This window comes from Manis pentadactyla, chromosome 6 (genome assembly GCF_030020395.1).
Source record: "Manis pentadactyla isolate mManPen7 chromosome 6, mManPen7.hap1, whole genome shotgun sequence".
Classification (NCBI taxonomy): Eukaryota; Metazoa; Chordata; class Mammalia; order Pholidota; family Manidae; genus Manis; species Manis pentadactyla.
This window is the reverse complement of record NC_080024.1, coordinates 49577583-49589911: the sequence shown is the minus strand read 5'-3', so window position 1 is coordinate 49589911 and position 12329 is coordinate 49577583. Positions and strand designations below refer to the sequence as shown.

Sequence of the window (12329 nt, the reverse complement as noted above, 5' to 3'; positions counted from 1 at the left end):
ATCATAGCCTACACCAAGGCAGGGGTATACAAAAAATTTCCAGTGGTACACGGGTATGACTAGGTTTAAGAATATTAATTTTCAGGTCATTATTTCCTATGTACACCTTCCTGATTTGATCTATCTGTGAATGTATCTGTGTTTTATCGTTTCTTCTTTGAAAATCTCTTTCACAATTACCCTTTTCCTTCACTATGAAAGGCACACTTTTCATTCATTCTTCATCTTGCTATAATGTTTTGTTCTGAAATGTAAACTCCACTAGTGCATTAAACAAATAGACAGTTCAAGAAGACAATGCCCCTGAGAAATAGAAAAGCAAAAAGAACTTGTATAAGAAACATAAAGGGGAGAATAGTACCTTATTACATACATCCAGGGAACAAAATTCATTTACATCATGGTCACTACGATATAAATTAACTCATTTATTTGAACTTAAAGTCAGATTTTTCTGGTAGAAACTAAGTTTTTTTGACTAGTTTTGCTAACTGAGTTATAGTAAAGCAGACATTTCCCACTTTTATTATTGATATAATTGACATATAATATTATTTCAGGTATACAATACCTGACTCAGTGTATGCATATATTGTGAAATGATAACCACAATAATTCTAGTTAACATCTATCACCACACATAAGACATCTTCCATTCTTGAATGAAATCTATACCTGCAAAGTTTTATAAAATAAATCTAAAACAAATCTAAATATAATGTGCATAAATTATTTAGATTTAAGATAAATTTCAGATACCAACTTAAAGATTAGTGACAGTATTTATAGTTTTTCAAAAAAATTTGGAGGACATACAGCAAAAATCTTAGAAGATGACTTTCCTAGACAAACTCTTATACAATACATATAAGATCTGGATGTTCATTGTATGTAGTCTTGCGGTGAAAAAAACTTTAAATGCCCATCCATAGAGGAATATACACTCATGATGACATATTATACAATATTAAAATAAGTGAACTAAATATACTAGGATAAACATGGTTTAGTCTCAAAACATAATACTGCATAGAAAAAAGATTATTTATATGGTATTTAAAAACCACTCAAAGCAATACAATATATTGTTTAAGGATATAAAATGGGCAAAAAGGATATCCTGGTTACCTCTGAGGAGAAAAAGAGAGTAAGAGAATGGGTGAGGAGACTTCACCTGAATTTATCATATTTTATTGCCCCCTAATAAAAGAACTTAAATAAATATGGCAAAATGTTAACATCTATTAAATTTGAGTACAGCTACATGGCTGTTATATTATTATTTGTACTTGTCTGATGTTGAAATATTTCAGAAATCAAAAAAATTTTTTTTAAATTTTGACAGTAATAGATGGAAACTCTTCTAAAATGAAATTACTTACAGGCCAAGGTGGTGGGACTGAAGTTACTTCTGGAGTATGAAAGTAAGCAACCCCATTATGATAAGTGTAAGGATATCCAGTTGAAGTTGTTAGATATATTGTTCCAGCTGCTGGCATTATGCTGGAACCTAAAGCAAACAAAATTAAATAATAATAATTGAAATACTGATTTAACTTTTGAAATGTAATTTCTGAACATTGGAAAATGTTTAGCTTAATATATCTACACAGCTATAGCAAAAATTCGATATTACAAGCTTTCTAAAAAAAAATCCACATATTGAATTACCTTTGAAATACACATTTTCGAATTCACTGCCACTAGTGCTTTCATTAGCTTAAAGTGAATAAAAGAAAAAGAAGCAAATTTAATAAAGAATACTAAAAATTGACCATTTCAGATTTTAACGCCAGTATAACGAAACACAAAGCTTAACAATTTAGATTATCAGCATAGTCATTATATTTACAAATATAAATTACATATAATTTAGAGTTACCTGAAGATTAAAGACACTATAGTGAAGCTCCTAAGACCTTAGTAAGACCTTTTATTTGTAAAAGGTCAAAAATCATGGAAACATTGAAGTTGGAGATTTTACTTGCCTGAAGACATTTTGTTTCCATCCTACAAATATTTTGGATGCACTATCGGCAAGCACAGCCATGCTATGATTCTCTTTTATTCTCTGGTCTTCCTTTCCTACAACTGCTGCTGTTACAACGTAACCATAAATTTTAACGTGGCTAGATTTGGGTCCCCATCTCTTTTCTCAGGTCAAGTTATGTATATTTATCCCCCCAAGATAAAAAATATATATATTTTTTGGTCAGGAGGAGACTTTAAGCATTTATATAAACCAGATTAGATTATGTATTTGACCAGCAAGGTTATATAAATTACTGGAACTTGCAATCCTCCTTCCACTATACAAGTGCTTATCAAAATTCAACATACATTAGAATCACCATGACAGTTTATTAGAATACAAATTCCAGGGCCACATCTCCGGAGATTTTGATTTATTAAATCTGGGATAGGGCCTGAGGATTTGCATTTTAACAGATCCCAAGTGAACTGTTGCTGGCTGCAAACCACACTGTAAGCAGCATTGGCCTATCACCTAAATAGCACGCTACTTCTCAGTTTTTATGTTTTTACTCATTTCATCTAGTATTGCTACTGCTTATTTTAGTGGCTCTTAATCCAATTTTTTTGAGAATCTGGTGAAAGCCATGGATCCTTTTCTCAGAAAGCTATACATCCAAACAAAATTCTGCACACAATTCAGGAGATTTCCCTCCAAAGATTACCAAGGAACCATGGCTTATCTGTTAAATAAATTAATTTAGACTGGGTTCTATTACAAGGCATTGAACTAGGCCCTGGGATACAGCCAAAAAGAAAAAAATTTGACATCCCATAGTCTCTTCATAGGAGTTAGGTTCTGGATGGGAAGACAGTCACACAATAATTACACAATTAGTTAATCAAGTACAATTTTGATAAATACATGAAGAAGTTGTATAGTACCGGGTAGTACAGGGTATTATGCTGACCATTTCAATTATATATATGTATATATATATATTCAATTATATATATATATATGGAGCATTTGTGAGAAAATTTGGGCTGAGCTTTAGAAAATGAATGGGCTGGCAAAGAGCATTCTAGATTAAGGAAAAAGATCAGGGTTATGGTATGTTCTGGAACTAAGAGAAGGCTAAATGGCTAATGAATAGAAAGAAAACAGAAGAGAAGCTCAAAATAAACAGAATATAACATGATAAGATGTGCATGTGTGAAAGATCACTTTGACTACCTTGTGTATGATGGGTTGGAAGGTAGCAAGATTAGATTCAAAGACAACTGTTAGGAGGTGCTTCTAGCAATCAAGGCAAATGAAGTGGGTAGCGGGGACTAGAATATTGGTAACGGAGATGGAAGAAAGTGGTAGATTTGAGGAAAAAAACCAAGACTTTCTTATGTTGTAAACGTACTTTTAATACTTGCTATTTCTTCATAGAAAACTAAAAAGAGCTTTGGGGTCAACCTGCCCTCGATTTGAAGGCTAATGCTATCATTTTGCTAAATTATTTAACCCTATACTCCTCAAATTTGGGCATGGGACAGTATGCCAGGAAATGGAAAAAGCACAGGCTGAACATGATGATCTTCCTACAGAATCAGTTTTAATCAAATATTTATTTTTAGGGAACATTTTCTATATAAAAATAAGCAATATAATAGTATGGGACAGAATACAAACTGTGCATGAAGTTTTTATATGAGCCTTGAGATTTTAAAGAAGATTTCTAATTCTGGTATGTTGCACTGGTTGAGACCCATAACATGCCAAGATTCACTTTTCTCTACATTTAGGGGTACTACAGCAGAAATGTTTCAAAAACAACGACTTTACCTTTCTAAGACTGAATTTTCTATTCATAAAAACAGAGCTAATAATACCTCAACAGGTTGTTGTTAAAATTAAATGAAAACCTGTAACACTGACCCTTGCTTGCATTGTATATCTCTTAACCATTCATCTGTTTGAAAGCATTCAGCATTGTGCTGATTAATGTTCTCATTTTAGCAACTTGTGGGTCATAACATGAACATTACTATTTGTACCTACAGCTGGTGATAATGGGTTAAAGAACTGTTACTACATGTTACAGCTTAACTCTTGCAACTAACAATAGTAATCTGAAAATATTCAGCATTCTGCCATTTTTAATGCATTCCATTTTAAAGTATCAACCTAATGATGACACATCAGTTACCTTCTAAATGAACAAACACCAAGCCAAAATTAAACTTCCGATCTGTTAACTTCTCAAAAACAGAAGTTCAAATGAGCCAGTCTATTAGCTTGTTAAAAGGTGTATAATAACTAATGTTTTAAACATCCCAGTGGACATTAGTACATAGCTATGTAAGAATAAGAAAATTTAGTTACCAACTGTATGTGACGTTTCTCCTTCTTTTATTCCTTTTAATAAATATTTCTGTAAAAAGTTAACTGTAAAATATTCCTTTTAATAAATATTTCTGTAAAAAGTTAACTGTAAAAATGCTTAATATAATAAATGGGAAGAGTAAGATAAAAAAGAAGAGTAGAGTTGAAAGCATTACAAAAATTTGAGGAAGGTACGTAACTTAGCTAATTCCTAAGTTCTAGGGATTGTTCCTTCTGGTAATTATGACACATGTAGTTTTACAGTATAAGAGTTTCTGATACTGTTTCACTTTCTGTATTTTAAATTTAAATTTCTAATTTTAAATTATTTTTCCAATTAGAAAATTTCCTAATTAGTAATTCTAAATTACTTGTATATACTTTTGCAATTTTAGATTATATTTTTATCATAAAGGAGTCTTCTTTTAAAAATATAACTGTATGGAATATATCTAAATATCATTTATGTAAATTTTTCCCTATCCTTCCCCAAATCTAATGTACACTAATTGTGGTTAAGAAATATCCACCTGACCATCGACTTTGATGAAATAGCTTTGTTAAATGAAAGAAACCTGGTATTTTAATGAAGTTCTACAAAAGTCTAATACTTCAAAGAAGCACCATGGGAATATATTGGAAAATACATTAGTTCTCAATACATACGCGGGATCCCTACTTGTTGTTTTCTTATTGCTGGACCAATTTTCAGTTTCTTATCCTGATAATTAAGTTTTTCAGCCTAAAATAAGAAAAAGTATGTCATTATCTTGTCACTATTTTTTATAAAAATAAGGAAAAACAAGTGAGAAACAATTTTTAAAATTCAGACTATAGTATTCTTTGAAAGCAAGGTATAATAGAAAGGGCAAAGTCTCTGAATTAAATAAGTCTGGGTCTGAATCTTGATTCCAATGTTCTGACCCTAATTCCTCATCTGAAATACAGTCATTCCTCTTTTTATGAATCTGTATTTGGGAATTTGCTAATTCACTAACATTCATTTAAATCCCTCAAATCAGCACCTTGGGCAATTCAGTGGTTATTAGCGGACATGAACCGAGAGATGAACAATTTGAGTTACCTGATCTGCATCGTACCAGGTGAGGTCAAACAAGGTGATCCTTCTTTCATCTTACACTGTAAACAACTGTCCTTTTCGTGTTCTATTTAGTGCCACATTTTTATGCATTATGTTGGTGATTTTGCTATTTAAAAGGGCTCTCAAGTGTAGTGCTAAAGTGTTCGTTAATGTTTCTAAGCACAAGAACAATATGTGTTAGGTATGCTTAACACAGGTATGAGTTATAGTGTTGGCCATGAGTTCAATGTTAAGGAATCAATAATATATACATTTTTAAACAGAAACACACAAAACAAAGTTCTGTATTGACTGGTTGATAAAAATATTGTGACCACAAGCTTGTGGAACCTAGCCCTATATTTTTTCTAGGAGCAGCAGTTCAGTATTTGCTGAGTGTTCATAGTGGCTTGACAGAACATAACTACTATGAATAATGAGAATCAGCTGCATATGATTTAACACTATGAAATTCAAATTCTTTTTCCTAAAAATATAAAATGTTAGATTTGCCAAATTTAAAGTTATTACACTGGACTGCAGTCTACAGACATTTACTATGAGTGTTTTTAGTTTATATAAAGTTTTTCATGGGAAGGAAATAATTGCAGATGACGAAAACCTCTCTCAAGGAATCCATATTTCTAGTGTTTTTCAGGAATTCAATGTGCTATTAATACTGCAGAAAAGATACATCCCCAAGTTCTCAGTTTAAGCAAATAACAAGTTCACAATCATACTCAAGTAATGATTCGGAATTTGTTTTTTTGCAATCGTTTTTTTTAATTTAATTTTTTCAGAGACCACTGTGAATCTTAAGATGCAAATAAGTCAAAAATTTTTTTTAGCAATTCATGATTTTATTGGAACTCTATTAAAATAAATATCTGAAAGGATTAGTTTCAAAGAAATTAGTTCCAAAAATGAAGTTAAATACACAAAAAGATCTCACCTCTTGTAAAATTTTTTGTGCATCTTCTTGTGTTTCAAAAGTGATGAAACCATACCTAAACAAATGCATTAATTACTTTCTTAAACATTACCCTAGAATTATATAAAATTAAAAAAAAATTATTTTTAAAGAATGGGCCGCTGTAATAGTGGGCATTTTTCTATGGTGTGCCAGCATGCAAAACTTAGGAGAGTCAGTCACAGCTTAACCCTGTCACCACCTCTTCTAGTTAGGGGACTAAAAGAAAAAAAAGCCCCAAATCTTGAAACAGTTCCAGATCTGAGCTGTATATAAAGCAGGAAAGCATGAAAGATTAATGTCTGGCTTACAATTAAGATGCAAAAAATTTCAGTACAGAGCAATAATCTCCTTTTAAAATAAGAGAGGGTTAGCTTAAACAGGAATTAAAAGTAGAAAGAAAACTAAAAAAATTTAGTTTCAACACAATAAAATTTTTATATTGGTAAATGTATTATTTACTGTAGCACATATAAACTGATAATGCAATTGTTAGTATATTTCCCAAACAAAATCAATTAAAAATATGTACAACCCAAACTCTGTATCTTCTTTTCATATATAACTGTTTTCAGAGTACAATTCACATAATGTTCAAGATACAAACATATGATGTATAAACCATGTCTAAAAAGCCAAAACAGGTAGACAAAAAAGAAATGAAATAAAAAGTATATCTCCTCCAGAGCTTAATTTCTATTTAGATAACCTAAGGAAACCCTTTAGGGTAATACTGAATATGTTGACTACTATTTTCTTCATTCATAACTACTGTATAATATATAAATTTCTTTTCCTAACAAAGGAATTTTTCTGTTTGCCCAAACATTAAACAAGGATTTGGAAGGTATTCTGACTAAATTTTTTGGTAGCACACATACACCACCCAGTGGAAAAGGCATAAAATACAGTTTACATTTCTATTTGTGTTTTTCAGTGATAAAAAATGGATATTAACAAAATACTGCAAATTCTATTAGACAAACAAGAGAGGCACAATCTCATTTCATCCTAATATTGCTCGTCAGTCTGAGGAGGATCTTATTTTTAAAAAATAGTCTCTCTGCAGGATTCCATCTCTTCCAAAGTGCCTGTCAAATTTATATATAGTTTCTCACTAATACTTTCTATCCACCTCATTGCCTATATATGTATGCATATGTATGTCCCTTGTATGACTATATATGTATGTCTTACCTCTCTTTCAAGAAAATAAATATAATCCTCCACTGATCTCCACTGCCTTACCCATTTTCTCTTAACTTTACAGTCAAACTTCTTGAGTGAGTATACCACGTAAGTTAATGTTTTTCTTCTCTGAAGTTTGGCTTTTGAATAAACCAATTCACTGAAACTGCTTTAAGGGTATTAGATATTTCTAGACCAATCTTACAGTTTTCTTCTAAATTTTAATTTTCCTTGATTTGGCAATTAAAAATCATTCTCATTAGAGCAATGTTTCTCAGATGAGTCCCCTAATTAGGTCTCTGAGGCATAACCTACAGACATTCCTTTGTGTCAGCTTTTTTTAAATAAAGTGCTCTCTAGTCTAAAGTAGCATACAATTCCAAATGTATCTCATTCCTTTATGTTCTGGTTTTTTAGCTACTCCACATTAAGTGCTTTCTACCTAACACTGAATGATACCTCAACCCAATGCAAGGATAACTTCCCAACAAATTAAAGAATATTAAATGGCCCCCTTCCTCCAGAATACACACACACACTCATGCAATAGGAGATCAAAAGGTAAGAGGGAAAGGGGGCATAAAGTTTTCTTTTTAAAAAATGGAATAAAAGTAAGCATACAAAACCTAGCAATCCCATAAAAATACAATTGTTAATTTTTGTACTATCTATAGTGATACTAACCTTTTGGACACTCCAGCTCTGTCATTTACAATCTTCACTTCTTTTACAGACCCATACTGGTCAAAAAATTTTCTTAAATCATTTTCATTTGTCTAATGGCATAAAAATAAATAACAAAAATTTTTAATGGCTAAAAGATGAATCAACTCATGCTTTTTTTAGAGACAGAAAAGGTTATAAATAAATAATAATAGGAATATAAGAATGCCTCTAAGCATAGAAACTGGATGAAACCACAAGGTTATTAAAATCAACATAAATGCTTTATGCAGTAACTATGTTGTTAAAAGATCACATACCAATAAAAACTTAAGCTGAATTGTTTTAAAACTATAAAGAAAGCTTATTATTTAAAGAAATTCTTATTGATCAGTTAAAAAAATAATTTTAATTAGGCATAGCTATAACTACATTAAGGGCATACTACTAGTGGTTCTGTGGCTCAAGGAGGTCCACAGTTATGGCAGTGGAACAAGGTTACGTTGGCCTACATCAGTCACTATTTTAATCAGCATGATCTCTAGGAAGAGTAAGATATTACGAAAAGGACGTTTCCAAAAGTATTTGAACTCAATTTGTGATTAACGATAAAGTGGCTACAAGATTTAACGTTTTTAGAAACTTTAGCTGTACTCAATACACATTTCAGCTAAATACAGATAAGATGATATTCAAAATAAAAATTTGAGTAATTATTAGACTATAATGTACAAGATGTCTACAAAGATGGTTTGGACATATCTGAAATAGTTTCACAGCAAACTCATTACCTTTTCCTAGAGTATTCACATTACATTCACTGCAATTTCATTTTCTGGTTCAGCTATAATTGTTTGCCCCCCAAGTGGAACTTTAAATATCCCTAGAAAAAAAATTTCTTTATATACATAGGAAAAGACATGCCTAGCAGCGCAGCTATGCCTGCTGAGTTCCACTGGTACCTCACTACTTGTATACAATAATGGTGTTTAGTTGGTAACCTAAAGCCTGCTAAACCAGATGATAACAAATAATGAGTTAATCAATAAATGAATGCTTCGTATTTGAATAAACTTAAAATGAAATCAATGCCAGAATAAGGATTTCTATTTTAAAGATTTGAGAACATATTACAAGTTATTCTCTGGTAGAAGAACCACTAGCTCAATTTTGCAGCTCTACTTCTTTGTTGAAAAGTAAGGAGAAAGTCAGGATGATTAAATACTAACAGTGACAGCTGTAGGCTTCTAAAAAGAGAGTTTTAAAAAGCTTTCTGTTACAGTAAACTATTTCCTTGTTGGCATTTGTCTTTGGTTTTGGAAAAGGTATAAAGGAGGGAACTCTAGCATTACCTTAAAGCTGTGACTGCATTGTAACAATGGCCCCCAAAGTTCATAATGTAGCTCATAGGTTTCAGGAACCTAGAATAACCTAGCTGTACAAATTATTACATGTATTGATGATCTATTTTTAGTATATTGATTGATTTTTAGTATATTTTGAAAATATACTAAACTATTGTAATATAAATAAATTCTAAACAAGAATATTCAACTTGAATATTCTTATGGTCAGCCACTAGTATAATTAAATCTTTTAAAAACTAAGCATTTCATAAGAAATAATTTTTATTTTTAGTGAACCAATTACATACTTGCTTAAGATTCATTGTTTTGACAAATACCCTAAGTGCATTTATCTTAAGCAGGATGAAAGTAATTCGATCCAAATTGTGAAGGATTATAGGGAAATCATGAGTTATACCTGACAAATATCATACCCTAATGGCACAAGGATTTTTTTTTTATCAAGGACAACTACTATTTCTGTAATTTCCAATATGTAGTACAGAAGCTTGGAAATCCTTCTATACATCCACTTGGAAGTAAGGGTATCCCACTTAACATATCCATGCGTGCCTTTCCTGGAGGTGTTTGCTACTACCTCATCCTGTTTTGGGGTGCTACAAAACATCTCACAAACCATGTCTCTCTGGAAGAGTGAAATGGGCTGATTACATTATTTAAAATATATTACTGTTAAGATGCTTTATTCTGATAAGGACTGAGTCCTTTTTTGGTGGTCAAATTCTGAATCAGGTGACAGAAAGCAATTTGCTAAAGATGGAAGTTTAGAAGATTGCTCAGGAACTGGAGATAAAAGTTGAGATAAAGGCAGGATTTCATATCCATAGGACTAAGATTTGTGTATGTATTTTTCTAATTCAGTCTTCTTTTGAAAATTATAATTACTCATTATTTGGGCTACTGGAGTACTATGCAAGAAAGTATAAGTAGTGTGTTTAGGTGAAATAAAAAATATGGAACTATGAGTCAGAATACTAGGATTCTAGTCTTTACTTTGTCACTAAGTTGCTAAGAGCCTACAGATATGTCAGTGATCCTCAGTTTGCTTGTATGTGAAATTGGACAACTACATATGCTCTATTTAACCTACATTGCTGTTGCAAAGATTCTTTATATTAAGATAATTTGAAACCTATTAATCATTATGCAAATAGTAAATATGCTATTTTCATAGTTGCACAAAGAAACAGTTTCTCAGAAATAAAACAACCTCCAATGCAAAAAATACACCATATTGCATGCATAAATAGGTACCTTAAAATCAATTCCTCCTACAAAGATGCGATTAGGGATCACTGTTCCATATCTTGGGGCACTTGTTGGGTTATTCAAAGGCACAGGTGACACAGGATAGGGGGATGGAGATAATGAGTGTGTCTGATCTGATGCTTGCTGCAAAATAAAATTCTTTTAAACTTTTAGCACTGGATGAAAGTTTTGATGCAGGCTGAAAACATCTTTCAAAAAGGTGAATCATTTAGACAAAATGTAGTATTTTAGACTTCAACTTTATTCTAATATTCTGAAGATTATAATTTGAGCTAAAAACTCTTTGGAGCAACAAAAATACAGGAAATGTAGAATCTACTCCACTACAAAGAAAACCTTAAATATTAAAGATATTACTTAAATGTACTTATGTTAACAATTATTAAATATACTATTTAAATATTATAAATATTTATGATGAATATTAAACTTGCTTAACACAAGCCTAAATTCTATAAGTTCTAATATGCTCTTACTGGGAAGGCCTCATAGTTTATGTTCTTTCATGTTGCTACAATTCAACACACTCAACTTTATTTAAAAGTATAGGTGTGTTTCTGATAGCCCTTGGTTGAAGGGTATTGACAAGTTAATAAACTATGACATTCAAATTCACTGTTTTTCAGCTCTAAAGTAAAACTTTTAAATGTACTTTATAAAGATTGGACTGATTTCATTTAAAAAATATATGCACATCTATAACACATAGGTATAAGTTCTTATACCAAAGAATTGAGCTCAGTACATATTCATATGTTCACAACTCTTGAGTCAGGGGTCCTGAGATTTTAATAAGTGTATATTAACATATAAGCCTTTGTACAATCGCAAGACAGTAGACTCTTAAGATATAGATGAAAAACACAAGACCTGAGAATAGAATTTTGAAATGAAATGAGTTCAAGAACTTGCTAATTATTCTTTCTGGGAACATAAACAGACTTCTGAGACTGTCTGATATACTAAATGAGTGTTTCAAAAAACGTGAAGCTCATAATTTCTATTCTTTGAGAAAAGAATACATGAAAATGAATTTCCAACTTAGATAATGGAGTTGTTCTTTCTCACATTTGCTTTACTTTCACTTCATTGGCTAATAAAACCATAATACTTAAACTCTGCAAGACGTACAGAGAAATAACTAGGCTAGTGGTGACTATATAGGGTTACACAGGCTGGACCTTACAGACTCTATTCCTTATCTAGTCTTAAGGGGCAAAACTACATACTCTCTAATAAAAGAGTTCATAAAAACATTTATTAAACCACAAAAAGTCATCACACTTAATAACCTCTATATTATAGTTCCCAATTAAAAGAAGTTGGGAATCAATCTTACAATATCCTGTCTGGGTATTTGGAAGTTATCTGTAACTTCAGCCACTTTACCACAGGAAGTAGTGCCTGGAATGGATGATTCTGGGATGCGAGGTGTTATTTCAA

The 12329-nt window shown here is 31.4% G+C and overlaps 1 protein-coding gene across 1 annotated transcript in view; it reads right to left on the bottom strand.

Moving 5' to 3' along the window:
• Nucleotides 1-12329, bottom strand: part of BOLL (boule homolog, RNA binding protein) — a 68412-nt gene that overhangs the window by 54260 nt on the left and 1823 nt on the right. Inside the window, 5 exon segments of the mRNA XM_036900524.2 lie at nt 1383-1510; nt 5015-5090; nt 6382-6436; nt 8272-8363; nt 10872-11009. Coding sequence (XP_036756419.2) covers nt 1383-1510; nt 5015-5090; nt 6382-6436; nt 8272-8363; nt 10872-11009 — 489 coding nt within the window.